The following is a 16,667-nucleotide window of genomic DNA, read 5'->3' on the forward strand; positions in this document are numbered from 1 at the left end:
CTTTTGTTTCACTTTGTGTTTAGACGTGTCACTTTGAGTGAAAGATGCAAAATGAAACACGAAAATGAACAAAAAATTAACCGTCTGATTCCACCTTAAGTGACGTCTATGTAAACTATACACAGTGACAGACAAGGTAATCAATATTAAAACGTAAAAATCTTATCAATACGAGAAGTTTTATGTTTGAGATACTTAGTATTCTGTTTCGAAATCAATGAGAGAAATTTAAGTCTCAAGAGGGACGTTACTTATAAGCGCTTAAAAAATGCGTCGCGAGGAATTTAATTATTATAAGAATGTTTATGTTTGTCATTTGCACAACGCACGTGTAAATTAAAATAATTTTTAGCCACACTTACGAACCAAGGTCGTATTCGCTATGTTCAATAAAGCATTACAACGATAATTTCGATTTGTTTAAGATATTTCGAAGAAACCAATTCAATTGATAAACTAAACTACAATATTATTTTAATTTAACTATAACACGAAACAGTTTTACTGTTTTCAAATGTCATTGTCTAATTTTGACAGATAAACGTCAATGTCAAAATGTAATGACATTACGTTACGCGTTTTGTTTTTGAAGTGTCATTTGGTAATCCAAAATAAATATTAAAGTCCAAACCATTGCGATCCTTATTTGATTTAAATATTATTTCTTTCACTCTGTTTCACTATAAAACACACATTTTTTTATGTTTCATTCTGTCACATTAAGTTTAAAAATGTACATAAAATGGCGGCTGCGAGCAAAATGGCGGTGGTTTCAATTGTAGACGCGTGACACGCTAAAACGTCGTTCGGGTATAAATTCGGTGGAGGGGCCTCTTCGCCCCCTTTGCAATATTCTTTGCGGGACTGAAAAGGAAAAAAATAGCATTATTTAACTTTTAAAAAAGAATATGTTAATCTGGATACTGTTTTGCTTTTATTTCAAATAAGTAGGCAGACTGTCAAATGGGCCACCTGATACTGGCTCTATAAATACATTTAACAATTTCTTACATCACCATGAGCCACCAACCTTGGGAGTTATGGTGTCTTGTGCGCCCATAGTTACACAAAATATTAAATGTTGTTGTTTGGCGGTAGATCATCAGATAAGATAATGATTTATGGTATAGATGGACGGACGAGAAAATGGGCCACCTGATGGTAAGTGGTCACCATCGCCCATAGATAATGGCGCTGTAAAAAATATTAGTCATTCCCTACACCAATGCGTCACCAATCTTGGGAACTAAAATGTTACGTCCTTTGTGCCTGTGGTTACACTGGCACACTCATCCTTCAAACCGGAATACAACAATACACAGTACGTCTGTTTGGCGGTAGAATATCTGATGAGTGGGTGGTACCTACCCAGAAGGGCTTGCACTAAGCCCTACCACCAAGTAAAAAAAGTCGATAAAAACAGTCGTGAGATATATGAATGCTTCGAATAGAAAAGTTTTAGAACTTCAAAAGATTTGGAAAAAGTCTGTGGCCATATATATCTATATGTAAGATTTATATACAAATTGATATATGACTAAAATATATGTTCCATACTTATTTTAATGTATAATACTTCTGCCGGGTGTTAACATATAAATTAAATATACTCACCGCAAATTCTTGAGCACACATCTCTCTACAGGGAGGGCAGACAACGCCCCCTCGATGTAACCAGCCTTTTTGGATAATCCTCACTTGCAACACTTGTCCCGCGAAATAGCAAGTATATGTGTAATTGCCCACCTGGGAGTAAAAAGAGGGGTTGAATAAATATTGATAACTTGTTTTATAAATATGGGAGATGTGGTGCCAGAGCACAGACCTATCTCCTAAACGAGAATGGACCTTACTCCAGTTTGCTCCTGAGCTGATACAAATGGCTAAAATTTTATCACATGCAGCTTTCCTAACGAAGTTTGCCTATTGCCTTCATTGAAATTCTGCCCCATATTTATATTCAGAAACTCACATTAAGGCAGTGTGTTTCCACAAAACTCCGAAACTTCTTCCATATGAGGTGAGGTGGCTTTTGACTAACAGTAATATTTTTAGATGCTGTTTCTTTTAACAGTGTGAGCGTCTTTTGGGTGATGTTAGTCACACCGAAATTCAATTCAAGCGTTCATTATTCATTACAATTTAATTTGATCTTAATAATAATAAATAAATAAATAAACATTGGACAACATCACATACATCACTCTGATCGGAATGTAAGTAGCTAAAGCACTTGTGTTATGGAAAATGAGAAGTAACGACGGTACCACAAACACGCAGACCCGAGACAACATAGAAATCTAATAAACTTTTTCTACATCGACTCGGCCGGGAATCGAACCTGGGACCTCGGAGTGGCGTACCCATGAAAACCGATGTACCTACTCGACCACGGAGGTCGTCAGATCTTGAAATACTACAAAACGAAACGATTCTACTTCAACTGTTTACGATTTTCCAAAACCACAATGTTATAAATTTATAGAACTGGAGACTGGAGAAGTAGTTCGACAAAACCAAAATCAAAATATACTTTATTCGAGTAGGCTTTTACAAGCACTTTTGAATCGTCATTTAACAAACTATTTAAAGTGAAGCTACCTCCGGTTCGGAATGTAGATTCTACCGAGAAGAACCGGCAAGAAACTCAGTAGTTACTCTTTTTCAACATCTAAAAATACAGTCATGTTAGTTGACTACAATTATATATGTATGTCATGTCTCCTGCCTGGAAGTCAACGAGCGTTAACTCCACGCTTTTTTTTTGCGTAGCTGACACGCACGCAAGCACACCTCTACCGCAAGCGAATTAATTTAGTCTATTCCAACTAAAAGAGGACAAAAGCAAAATAAGCAATATTTGACAGCGAATTGACGTGATGTCATTGGTCGAGAGCTTGAATAGTCGATGATATTTATTGTTGATTTGAACGTCGACGAAACTGTTATCGGAACTTTGGATGTATAATTTCATCGTATATAAGTAGTTTAGTGCAATTGTGTTATATTATAAATAAATATAAATAATGATATATTCATCGAGAACTGATTGTAGCTCAATTATTAGCAAATCGCATGGAATACGTAAATCTAAGGTTTGTAAGGTTGTTTTTTAAATCTTATCTTTTTACCTTCTTGGACTGGAATAGACTGTAAGGTTTTCAGCAATAAACTGAATAATTCACGAGGAAGTTTTAGTTGTATAATTTATTAAGTTTTTTTGTAAATAGGTTGACTTACGACATCATACACTAACAGCTTGTAAATTTCTCACTGCTGGGCTAAGGCCTCCTCTCCCTTTGAGGAGAAGGTATGGAGCACATTCCACCACGCTGCTCCAATGCGGGTCGGTGGAATACACAAGTGGCAGAATTTCGTTGAAATCAGCCACATGCAGGTTCCCTCACGATGTTTTCCTTCACCGTCGAGCACGAGATGAATCATAAACACAAATTAAGCACATGCAAACTCAGTGCTGGGCGTGGGTTTGAATCCGCAATCATCGGTTAATATGCACGCGTTCTAACCACTGGGCCATCTCGGCTCGACTTGCGACGATGCGTGTCAAAGATTTCGGAAAAATAATGTCGATTGGGTGATATCAAACATATTTCTTCTTATTCAACCCGTGCGACTGAGTTTTTTTTTTTTTTTTATTTAAGTTTACAAAACTGACTTACAACTAGTGCATACAAAATAAAATCTAAGCTAAAAATAGTGTTATTAAATTGCAGTCTTCTGGATGTAAACCTAGCATGCTTTAAAAAACATATACCTAGCTTAGTTAACAAGAACAGTACTTGTGTAATTACTGACTAGTTAATTATTTAATTATTACATAAAATAATGTGATTTTGTTTTAAGTTTATTTTTAAGAGAACCAACAGATTCACTGAAGACATCTAGGTGTTGACGACTACAATTAATATAATAGCAAATACGAAAGCAGCTATTCACCAATTTCTACTTAAATCATTTTAACATATTATTATTAATAATATTTACTTACAATAATATGTATTCGGCCACTTTCACACTTGTATTTATAGCAGCCCGAACCCCAGTGTTGCCACTCCCTTATCTGAAAAAAAGAATGTGTTACCAAATTTAAAAACTATATTTTAAAATACAAGTTTATATTTAATCTGTTTAGTAATAAAACTATTGACAGAATTAATTTTTGGCTGTCGAAAGAACTTAAAGTTTACTTATTTAATAATAATAATAAAACATTTATTTCAGACTATACATATGTACGTCCATTTTGTTAGTAACAATTATCGTATCCTAGTTTTAGTACAATAAATAATACTAAAGAAAATATAATTATATTATAACTCCTCGTAACATTGAGAAGAAACTAAAATCATACTTTTTAAGTAAGTAATGATATGTTTAACTGGCATTAATGTTCTGTAGGTGACGAAACTAGATTTAACTATTTTATTGCAAACCTGGGTGGTGTTCTGTTGCTAGCTATAAGTATTCTGTTTTGTAAACTTTTATGTATAAATAAATAAATAAACAAAAAAAAAAACTGTTAATAATCGCTGCTGTGCCATTCCGTTAGAGATTGAGTTGCCCGTGCCTTTTTTACACTTTACTTTTTTAATATAAATTTTGACGTTATTTTATTTTTTTTACTGAACATCAGCAGATCTTCGCTGGATTTCGCTGGTCTTCCTGGACCACACTGACTTTTTTTTTTCATTTTAAAATAATCCATAATAAAAAATATATGATAAATATTAATATATAAAAATACTGTATAAGGTAGGTTTTTTTTTTCCATCTATCATGTTATGTATGCTGTTGGTGCTGCCACTGACTTTACGCACTAGGGTTGCGCATCTTTTCATCGTGGCATAACAATCGACCCGATATTCCGCGAACATTCCCGATGCAATACAGAATCGAGTCATCCCTTTAATATATTTAAATCTCTGTCTCTTTTTTTTTTAAATTCAGTTCAATCGGTTGAATGTTACCTCGGCTTTGAGTTGAGTTTATCTGGCCAATATACTTTAAGATACATATATAAATACAATATGTCTACAATATCTTGCCAGTTAAGCTAATCCTAGTTAAAAGTTGTAATGGAAAAGTTACTTTAGGGGTTAACTACAAGGTGGGGTACATGTCAGTCACCTCCTCGTGGTGTACCCTGGGCAACGGGGCCGGCTTGAGCTTGCTCGTCGGCCGCGGCTAAGACTGGCGGGAGGGATGCCGCGGGGCCGCTCCTGGTACGTCCCTGATCGGCGTCAGGGCGGACCATGTGAGTGGCCTCGTTGGCTAGGAGGGAGTGGGAGGGCTCGCTACTCGAGCCTCCCAGGTGTTTTACACCGGCGGTCAGCGGCGGAGCCTACCATCTTATCCGCCGCAGGGCGTCAGCTTCGTTGACGCCCAGCCTCCAGTGGCGGACTCGGGGGAGTTCGTCACATTCACACGTGGAGGATGAGGGGGAAGGCGCGCACTAGGCGCGCCTTCCATGTATATTCAGCCGCCTTACGGCGGCTGCCGCTGGTGGGGTCGCGGTTGCATGCCCTTGGCGATCCCGTTGCCTCACCACTCGGCGGCATGGTGGAAACCCGAGGATGGTTTTAGTGGGTAGGACAGGGCATTAGCATCAGCGTGCCCTGGCACGGGGCATTAGGCCCCGGTTGAGTCCCACATACCCGTCCCGGTCCCCCGACCGGGCGGCATGCGTAAATGCATTTCCTCCTCGTTAAACAAAAAAAAAAAAAAAAGGGGGTTAACTACAATATGGTCGATGATGCCTCTCTGCTCAAGTCTTTGAAACATTATAATATGTGGCAGGGTTCATATACCACCTACCAATTAGAAATTGTACGATATCTAATTGAATATATAACATTTTTGAAACAATATCGACTAATTTATAATAGATAACATTATAAATTATGTTTTCACAACATCACTCGACTGATAAAGGCCTTTGCAAATAATTTAATCTACCCCCAAAAGTCATGAGTTCTTCCGTGTCAAATCTTAAAGTGAATAAAATGATTATCCTAATTCAACTATTTAGCAAGCAAATTACCTACAGCAAAATAACATATTCAGCGTTAACTTTGCTAAAATCTACACCCTGCTGGGTTAAGTTCCCAAAAGACAGTACTGGAAACACTGCTGATGAGATATTATTAATAAATGACATGGAGTTTATTATGGTTTAATTTTAAGTCTTAAATGATATTCCCAAACTTAATAAGAAGCAAATAAAGCCTTACTTGTCTGCATGACTTTTGCTCCCAAACCCGATCACTGTGGTCAAAACATTTTGAGTGCTGCCCGTAGTTCTCTAATGCGAAATTAACATCGGCTTCTGGAATAGGACATAAAATTAAACTGTACAAGAAAATGACTAGATACATTTTGAATGTTCGCAAATATTATTTGTACTCCCTCAATTTACACGAAGAATATTTAAACATTAGTTAGATATTGTTAAAATACATGCAACCCGCAGTCACTATGCGACCGCTAAGAACTTCTCCCAATTCTTGCGAAGGCACAAATTTAATGATACAAATGAAAAAAAATAAAAAACATATAAATACGCTTTACAAATAAATAAAATTAAACTAAAAATGTGACATCACAGGATTTACAATAACACAAAAGAAACAGTATATAAATATCATAATATTTATAGTACGAAGTATACACACGCCACACACGGATGGAGAGAAGTGACGTCATAAGAGAGCGTCATGACGTTTGACGTCATGATGTACGAGTCGGTTTTACTATAATACTAATAATACTGCAAAAATATAGTTATATAAACAAATGAAATAATATTTAACTGACACTACGACGGTACATAGGCTAGCTTTAATATCAGTCCCTTTTTTAATTCGTTATCCTGGCGAATCTGACCGAGATACTGGGACAGAACCATTAAATAACTGTAATGTTATCGATCATTATTTATGGTGAAAATAATTAATTATTTCGTTAAATATATATACTTATAACGGTAATGTAACTTCGTACCAATTTAAATGATTTACTCGTATATCGGTATTCGGTAACTATACGATCTCGACTATATTCCGAACCAACTTTGACCAAACTGGAACTGGATTGTTATATTTGTAAAATAGACACGATTCGATTCGACGATGAACTGTCAATTCGTTATTATAAATGAGGCCTAGATCAGGTAATAAAACATACTCGGCGTATTTTCCTCGTAAGAGCACCGACTTCCCCTGACGAGGACGCTCTTGTGTTTCCAAGTGAACTCTTGCAAGTAAGGGCAGTAGTCCGCCAATGACACTGAACCGCCGTAGTGAGCTTCGTCTCCAGGGGGTACGTTTGGTAGTCTGTCGAAATGCTGATGAAAAATTGGAGCTATTATTAAAATAATGTAACACCGTAAATGTTCCACAGCTGGGCTGGAGCCTCCTCTCCCTTTTGAGGAGCTTAATCTAATACGCTGCTTTAACGTTTCCACATGCAGGTTTGATCACTATCACATATTCTACGTCAGTCATAGTCTGAAGTGTCAGTCATCAGTAACTACAGGCACAAGGAAAATAACATCTTAGTTCCCAAGGTTAGTAGCCCGTTGATGTAAGACGTGCTTATATTTCAAGCGTCAATATTTATTGGTGGTAATATTTAGAAGTAAAATATAAATATTATTTAATTTTTGAACTATTCACCTGATATTGTCTCGGTAGTATAGTGTCATGGCGGACCAGATTACACAGAACGACAGCCGTGCGACGCGGAGAACACTCCGTCCGCAGCGGATCGCCTTTGACACGTTCACAAAATGGCGCCGGATTTTTACGTCTGAAAATATTTTTTTATATTAATGACACAAGTTCTGAATGTGTTTTTAAAATTAAATATAAAAGGGTTATTTATATATTTACATGTCACAGAGCTTCTTATACAATATTTTTTTGTTTTGTTCTAGAATTTACCGCGAAACAATTTTACTGCTACATGTAACCCCTTGCTAATAAACCTTACGTGTCTACTGTTACAGTGCTGTCTTTTTCTTTCAAATCTCAAATGATTGATGAGAGACAAAGACAGTGTTTTAAATACAAAAGTTGGACTCAATGAATGTGTGATTCGGACAAAGTTCAACAACCTCAATTATAGCTTCTAATTTCCTTACTCTTTTTTTGACACAACTGATGGCAAGTGATCACAATTGCGTATAAACATTGGCGCTGATATAAATATTACACACATCGCCAATGCACAACTAACCTTAGAGTTAAGGTATTATATCCTTCGTGGTTGTGGTTTTTCAGGCTCAACAATATTTGGCGCTAGAATATCTGATGAGTGGGTGATACCTACTCAGACTGGCGCAAAGCCCTACTACCAAGTAAATATTTGTATATCTTTGCTATATATTATACTGAATGCTGTCTTCGTGGTATGCTAATTACATTACAACAGAATAAGACAAATACGTATGTAACCATTCCCTCGTTATACAACATCTATTGGCAATAACATTCGGCTTTTGTTTTCTAAAGCTTGATATTTGTTACATTTTTACACTGGCAAACTTTCAACTTGTATTGAGAATATTTGAGAGTTAACCAGCTTATACACAAACAAGTGACTAGTTTAAAAATCATATCAAAATAATAACGCCATTTACATAAAACTTTTGCACCCAAAATATATTACGTTAAACGTCATCCAATCCAATCGAAAGCTACCACCACCTCATACAAATAGTAGAGACTTCGAGCTCAATTTATAATTGCCAAATCTAACGTAGTAGTTTTTGTAATAAAATTAAGATAATTTTAAGATTCTATCACGATTCTTTTCTAAGCATGACACTAACGTCTGGTGAAGCCTATACTAATATTACAAATGAGAAGGTAACTCTATATCTGTTACAGCATCACGAGTACATCGCTAATAATGAAGCGGACAAGTATAGTATTGATGTGCTCTGGATTGACGGATCAGGATACCATTGTGAGGAAACCTGTTTGATTCTGATTCTGTGTCAGATGTGTATCCAATGAGTACATTAGCAGCATATTGGATCATACTCCAAGTCTTCTCCTCAAGAGAATATTTGCACAGCAATGTAATCGATAGGTTACTTTTTAAATATAAGAAGAAAAAACACTTACATCTCCTCCATAGTGGCATTAGTATCGCTTGCAATTAAAATATATTTTGTTAATCAATATACAACATATCATGCCAAATTGGTAATAGTTAACATGCAACTAAACTCTAAAATTCGTTCAATAAGTCGTGTTCTAAATTCAAATTGCTCTTATCGACCATTTCGACATCTTCAAATTAAAACAAACATTCTGTATTCAAATTTCTTCAGAATAATCCTATAACTTATTAACGAACGGATTCAGGGTTTGAGCCCAAGACCTCAATTTCGACAGCATTATAAACTAGTCTTATATGATATCAATCCGGCCCTATCATTCACTATGAACTACTTACTCTATAGTTCCATTATCCACAGCGCTGCATGTTAAAAAAAACGAAATTACTATAATTCTGTAAACTACCTTCGTAGGGAAAACACTGTAGGTACCATACACCTTACGAATAAAACCATATCAGTTAAATTAAAATAAACAAGTTAATATAGTTAGTATGGAAATGTTTGTTAGTCTTAACGCCACAAAATCGTTAGGTATCCCCTGAAAACATAAAATACCTAAACCTTTGCGCGTTCAGCCACTGCTTGCAAGAGGTCATCGCGAAGTTACAGCCCAAGCCCTTGCCCCAGTCGAGAGGCGCCGCGTGCGTATAGTCAGCTCGATACCAGCCCGTATCTTCCATCATTGCGAACGTTACCCTACTGAACACAGAGTTCTGTGTGTGTGTGCCAGTCATTGCTTCGTTCTGTAATCAAAGATTTGTACATTCATTCTTGACATCAGGTATTCTACTTAAACTCTATTCCAACCATAACTAGACTAGGTCGAGAGCTCGATTATTCTATAATATAGACGAAAAACTGCGAAAAATGGCGTTTTGAATATCGACGACAGTATTATCGGTATTTTAGAAGTAAAATTTTTTTTTATTTATTTATTTTATTATTCGTAATTTTTTCGTAAATTTTTTCGTAAATTCGTAAATTTAAAAAATTCGTAGTTATTTATTATTCGTAACATCACCAATGCGCCACCAACTTTGGAAACCAAGACGTTACGTCCCTTGTGCCTGTAGTTACAACTGGCTCACTCACCCTTCAAACCGGAACACATCAATACTGAGTACTGCTGTTTGGCGGTAGAAAATCTGATGAGTGGGTGGTACCTAATCAGACGGGCGTGCACAAAGCCCTACCATCAAGTGGTTTATTTATCTTTATTCCTACTTCCATTGGAATAGACTACAGTATTGTTGTGTTCCGGTTTGAAGGGGGATTGAGGTGTAACTAAAGGCACAAGGGACGTAACATCTTAGTTCGGAAATTTGGTTGCGCATTTTCAAAGTAAGAATTAGTTAATATTTCCAACACTGGCCAACTACTTTGCCAGTGGTGACCATCAAATTGCCCAAAAAAACATCAAAAACACCGTGAAAAACTATATGCAAGAACGCAACCGAATTTTGTTCGATATAAGAATTATTGGACATCAGTCTAACCTCAAAAACTCTTTTCTCCCAATGAGTCAGTGCAGTGCCATCGCCCCCTTGATCTTCTAACTCGGCTCCCTCAAGCGTTGAACAGTTGAAATGGTCACGTACCTGATATAATACAAATGATCATCAATTTAAACAAAAGGTCAAGATTGTGTAGAGGCGTGAACACTTGAAACCACTATCAAAATATAACTTTACTAGATTCCATTTGCAGCGTTACCCAAATGCAAGGGGGCTATTCTAGATATTACCTCTAGTCTAGTCTTGTTCTATCTCTATTCCATTTTTTCGGCGTCCGCCACTCAATCTTCTCAATATTACGTCCTAATTTCCAATGTTGTCTTAAATCGTATAGCTTACCTCTTTAACTACCCTCGGGGTAACGATCATGTGGAATGTTCTAGAAATATAACCTTCTCTTATCATCCAGTTCTTTCGCGTTATGTTTCTGACAACGCGGTCGGACCATTTGTGGATTTGAAGCCTGGGAAGGAAAACAAACAATTGATTCATTTTTTCCACGCAAAGACGTCAAAATCAGATACCCCACGTCCCAGAGGATTTGTGGATTACGTCAATCAGAACGGACGTACTTTTCTTTTGTGAAAAACCGTGGCAAAGGAACATACCGAAAGGCACAATAAAAATAAATAAATATTACGACCTAAAATGGACCACATTGTTTACAATGTGCGAACCAAAAAGGGCAACGTGGTTAATTACGCGTTGGAATTAGGACGGTAACCTTAAAAACCTTGCCCTGTCGAGAACTGCAGTATGTTCTACTAACAAATATCCAAAGCAGCGTTAGGTTGGTACTAAATTTGACTAAACAGTGAGCGTTGATGCACATTGCAAAGGGGAGACTTATACCTTTGTTTAGAGGGTCAATTGAAAAACATTTTTGGGGAAGTAGACGTCGCCAGAACACTGCCTGCATCCGTACGCTTAGTGTGCTTAATATGGGGACTTTTTATGGTAAGTGCCACCCATAAACAATGGTGCTGTAAGAAATATTAACCATTTCTTACATCGCCAATGCGCCACCAACCATGGGAACTGTTGATGTTATTTTGACAAAAATCTCTATTCAGAATGTTGTCCTAGTATCTCATTAATTTTATAATGTTTAATTTTATCAATTAACTTATTATAATAATGATTTTTACAATGTTGACTCATATTTCTCCAGTAATTTTAGAACAGCTGTAAAAAAGTAGGTGATTAACCAATTACTTTTGATTTTTTGTGTTTTTTTTGTTGTACTACGTGTTGGTGTTGTCATATAAATTAAAAAAAAAAAAACTTTGAAACTTATAATTAACTTAACTTAAATAAATATCAGTTCATTGTAAATTATATACGCTTTGGTAAAAACGTTGAAGAACAAAGTCTACATCGTACAATTTCTTTCCGTGGCGACATTTTGTTATACCTACTTACTCTTCATCTAAAGGTGGGTTTCCCGTGTCTGGACGGCGTTCCGTAAGCGGTTCGCCATTTTCGTCTCTGGAAATAAATACATTTTTATTAATTATACAATTATGTTGTTCTTAACCTTTCGGCTACCGTGGTCAACTTCAAGATACTAGACAACTACGCGGGGCATGCGTGCACAAGTATGTCCTCAAATAAAGTGCACTGTCGATCTCAATTTATAATATTGGAGCTAGATAATCTCTTCGGGATGTTTTTAACAAAGTAGGAATACTCACTGTTGCGTCACAATATATTTAGAATAATATTATGTATATTCACAGTAGCACCGACTCCGCAAAGTCAATAAATCATTCTTGGAGCAAGGTATCCGTTTCTATAATAAAATTCCGCAGACATTTTTAACTTTGCCGTTTCATGAATTCAAATCATTTGTAAAAAATACATCGGAAAAGAAGGCATATTATTCGATACAAGATTATATCGATGATAAAAAAGCGTGGAGTCAACGCTTGTTGACTTCGAGGATATATAACATACATATATAATTGTATTTAACTAACATGACTATTTTTAGACGTTGAAAAAGAGTAACTACTGAGTTTCTTGCCGGTTCTTCTCGGTAGAATCTACATTCCAAGCCGGTGGCAGCTTTACTTAATATAGTTTGTTAAATGACGATTCAAAAGTGCTTGTAAAAGCCTACTTGAATAAAGTATATATTGATTTTGATTTTGACCTCATTCTCATTATCAGATGGCCAGATATCTGGCAACGCCTGGCATATATTGTCACGTAAGGAAGAACTATTTCTCTGTCCAGTGTATACTGTTTTGTATGTAATTGAATTATTTTCAAGCATTGTTGATTTATTTCATTGTGTCTGTTAATTCCCACAACACCCCTTTTATATATGACCACCATCAGATATTATATGTTGGGTAAATTTGAGAATGTGTACCAATTATAAAATCCGAAATCACTTAAACAATTTTCTATTAACTTTTAACACTTTTCTTGGTGGTAGGGCTTTGTGCAAGCCCGCCTGGGTACATACCACCCACTCCCAGATATTCTACCACCAAATAGCAGTACAGTATTGTTGTGTTCCGGATTGAAGGGTGAGTGAGCCAGTGTAACTACAGGCACAAGGGACGTAACATCTTAGTTCCCAAGTTTGGCGGTGGTGACCACTTACCATCAGGTGGCCCATTTGCTCGTCCGCCTATCTATATCATATAAAAAACACAATTATAACAATGTCATTTTTTAGAGGTGTTGTTTGCACGGTGGCTAGTTTTAGTGTCGTGTCGCCGACTCCCACCGATCGATCTAGACTCCCTTAAAGGGTTATCTACTCCCGTATTGTTGACATCGCGGACATATATATATACATACCGATAGAATCCGAAGAGCGACACGCTGAATCCCAACGCGTGAAGCATTTCGTGCTTGACAGTCGACAGGACGGAGGGCAGGTCGCGGTATTTGGTCGACAATTCGCCGGGACAGAAGTTCGCGTGACCGGCTACTGGTCTGAAATTAATTATTAGTAAAGTAACTCGTGTCCTGTTAAAATCCCACAATTGTCTGGTCTGGTTTCCTTTGGAGAAGGTTTTTTATCTTAATAAATTGATGGTAGGTCTTTGTCCCGTTTGGGTACCACATCCTCATCTTATATAGTATAGTTTGAAGGATGAGTTAGCCAGTGTAAGCCAGCACAAGAGACATAAAATCTTAACAAGATTCAACCAATGGCAGAGAATAGCGTACGTAAAAACCAATCACTAAGACATACCGGTCTAAAGCAGATTCCTGTTGACAGTGCGACGCGTAGGCAACGGTTAAGCCACGTCTACACCTTTCAGTTTCGACCGCACTGACGTACAGTACAAAGTCTGTGTTCTCAACTCCGATTGGTTCTTCTTCAAAATCTTCCGTCTCTGTTTCTGGAAGGAGAAACACACGTAGAAGTAAGAAATTGTATACTTCTTTATTTTATTCGTAGTCGAATTAACGCACTCATCAGATTTCCTGCCGCCAAACAGTAATACTAAGTATTTTTATGTTCCGGTTTCACGGGTGAGTGAGCCAGTGTAACTATAGGCACAACGGACATAACATTTTAGCTCCTAAGGGTGGTGGCGTATTGGTGATGTAAGGAATGGTTATTATGTCTTACAGCGCCAATATTATGGGCGGTGGTAACCACTTACCATTAGATGGTCCATTTGATAGTCCACCTACGAATTGCAAAAAGAAAAACATACTTCAAATCTTGTGGAACACCTTTGTAAGACTATTTGGGTGGAACACCCTCTCATCAAATATTCTACCGTCAAAAAGCGCGTTGTACTAAGATCGACTTCCGACTGATGAGGACACGTTAAAGCTTATAAAACTGCTTCTATTGTCTGGAGAACATAGAAAAGATCGAATGAGCCAGAAATAAGATCGGTTCTTAATACACTGTCGAACATGCCCAACGTAGGGTACGTTAGGGCATGTTCGCCAGTGTGACTTTTTATTGGTGTGTTCTGTTTTAAAGAATCAGTGAATCCATCCGACACAATAAAGGAACATAATCTTGCCCTTGTACCCAAGTTCGCTAGTGTATTGAAAACGTAAGGTATGGTTAATATCAAAATCAAAATATACTTTATTCAAGTAGGCTTCTACAAGCTCTATTGAATCGTCATTTTACAAACTGTATTAAAATGTTGGAATAGAGTAACTACTGAGTTTCTTGCCAGTTCTTCTCGGTAGAAACCGATTTCCGAACTCGTGGTAGTTTTAACTTGTATCCAACACAGTTTAAATTTCAGTTCTTTTATGAGCTTAATTGAATAAAAATTATTTTCCTTTTTTTATGGCATTGGTTGGCGGACGAGAATATGGGCCACCTGATGGTCACCACCGCCCATAGACAAAGGCGCTGTAAGAAATATTAACCATTCCATAGAACGCCTATGCGCCACCAACCTTGGGAACTAAGATGTTATGTCCCTTGTGTCTGTGATTACACTGGCTCACACACCCTTCTATCCGGGTCACAACAATACGGAGTACTGTTATTTGGCGGTAGAATATCTGATGAGTGGGTGGTACCTACCCAGACGGGCTTGCACAAAGCCCTACCACCAAGTATTTCGATTTTGTATATTCAAATGATCGTTAATTTTACCTGCAATATTTTCTGTCACTTCGGGATCGTAATTCAGTGCGTTCCCTGATATTTCTGTCGCTGTAACCTCGTCTTCTAAGTGGACTTTCTCACGCGGCAACGTTCTGCAATTATGGCCGGTGCTGTTGCAAACGTAACACGGCTGGAAATACATTTACATTACATTAACAACCTGTAAATTCCCCACTGCTGGGCTAAGGCCTCCTCTCTCTTTGAGGAGAAGATATGGAGCATATTCCCCCACGCTGCTCCAATGCGGATTGGTGGAATACACATGTGGCAGAATTTTGAAATTAGACACATGCAGGTTTCCTCGCGATGTTTTCCTTCACCGCCGAGCACGAGATGAATTATAAACACATATTAAGCACATGAAAATTCAGTGTGTATAGTATTTACATGTTCCATTCGATTTGTTAATAGCTCTGCTGTATTTTGCTCTACAAACAGTTCCTGGTTAATCTTATATATTAATACAAATATAAAAAATCGGTTATGGTCAAAATAAAGAGGACTCTTGATTTCAATTTTCTCAATAGTTACAATTTAACAAATAATTAATTTTCGAGATATAAAAAAAGGTACTCGCCGGAAAAACGTAAACAACGTTAAAGTGAATTGTTATGACACACTCCAATTCTAACTTAACCAATGTATATTTTATATTTAAAAAATCATTCAAAAAAGGTTTCATCATTTCGGCGCCAAATTTAGACGAGTGACTTGCAGTTTACAATGAAATGGAATCAAAACAAAACCTGTCGTAGGTTTAGAAATTCCTAAAAAAAAAAAATGTTTTTGAATAAACGCGAAATTACACGTGTTACCTCTTTATTGTCTAACTTTACCGACATTCAAAACAATTTTGTGTCATGATTCCTCAAAGAAAGCCGCAGATTATTAAGATCTATATCAATGACGTCGTGATGAATATATATATCTTGTATATACTGCCTATTAGAATCGTCTATAGATATTCATACGTCCGCCTTGATTCCATTTATTTGGGATCAGCTCAAGGCATTCAAAGCTCTACATGAAATAATATTTGATAGAGTACTATCAAATCAGGGTTAGAATACGCCAATTTGTACGACCACGATCCGAATTTTCATGTTAAGGATCTTTGAGTTTATAGTTCATCTCGTGCTAGGTAGTGAGGAAACCTGCACATATGTTTGATGTAATAGGGTACTTTCGGTAGTGAAAAATAAATTATAAAATTTGATAAAAATTAAAATACACGTAGAATTATAATTAAATATTCTGATTTTGAGTTATAAAAGCACATTATTGTTTTATTGTATTCAAATAAAAATCGCAATTTTTCAGTCTGTATATCATGTGTGGCTTCACTTAATATAGTTTGTTAAATGACTACTCAAAAGTGCTTGTAAAAGCCTAC

At 36.7% G+C, this 16,667-nt stretch overlaps 1 protein-coding gene across 2 annotated transcripts in view; it reads right to left on the reverse strand.

Annotated features, from left to right (window-relative positions):
• Window positions 1-312: 312 nt before the first annotated feature.
• Invadolysin (invadolysin) overlaps window positions 313-16,667 on the reverse strand; it is an 87,188-nt gene continuing 70,833 nt past the window's right edge. The window contains exons 6-18 of one of the 2 annotated variants that reach the window (XM_026627316.2): window positions 15,263-15,404; window positions 13,877-14,027; window positions 13,477-13,614; window positions 12,085-12,150; window positions 11,002-11,125; window positions 10,645-10,746; window positions 9,710-9,891; window positions 7,695-7,827; window positions 7,204-7,363; window positions 6,252-6,346; window positions 4,010-4,081; window positions 1,615-1,746; window positions 313-864 (exon numbers count right to left, since the gene is read on the reverse strand). In XM_026627316.2, the coding sequence (XP_026483101.2) occupies window positions 715-864; window positions 1,615-1,746; window positions 4,010-4,081; window positions 6,252-6,346; window positions 7,204-7,363; window positions 7,695-7,827; window positions 9,710-9,891; window positions 10,645-10,746; window positions 11,002-11,125; window positions 12,085-12,150; window positions 13,477-13,614; window positions 13,877-14,027; window positions 15,263-15,404 (1,647 nt within the window). In that variant the 3' untranslated portion in view covers window positions 313-714. Of the gene's footprint in view, window positions 865-1,614; window positions 1,747-4,009; window positions 4,082-6,251; window positions 6,347-7,203; window positions 7,364-7,694; window positions 7,828-9,703; window positions 9,892-10,644; window positions 10,747-11,001; window positions 11,126-12,084; window positions 12,151-13,476; window positions 13,615-13,876; window positions 14,028-15,262; window positions 15,405-16,667 lie in introns of both variants that reach the window. The other variant, XM_026627314.2, reaches the window with a different exon arrangement.

Source organism: Vanessa tameamea, chromosome 31 (genome assembly GCF_037043105.1).
Source record: "Vanessa tameamea isolate UH-Manoa-2023 chromosome 31, ilVanTame1 primary haplotype, whole genome shotgun sequence".
NCBI classification, from domain to species: Eukaryota; Metazoa; Arthropoda; class Insecta; order Lepidoptera; family Nymphalidae; genus Vanessa; species Vanessa tameamea.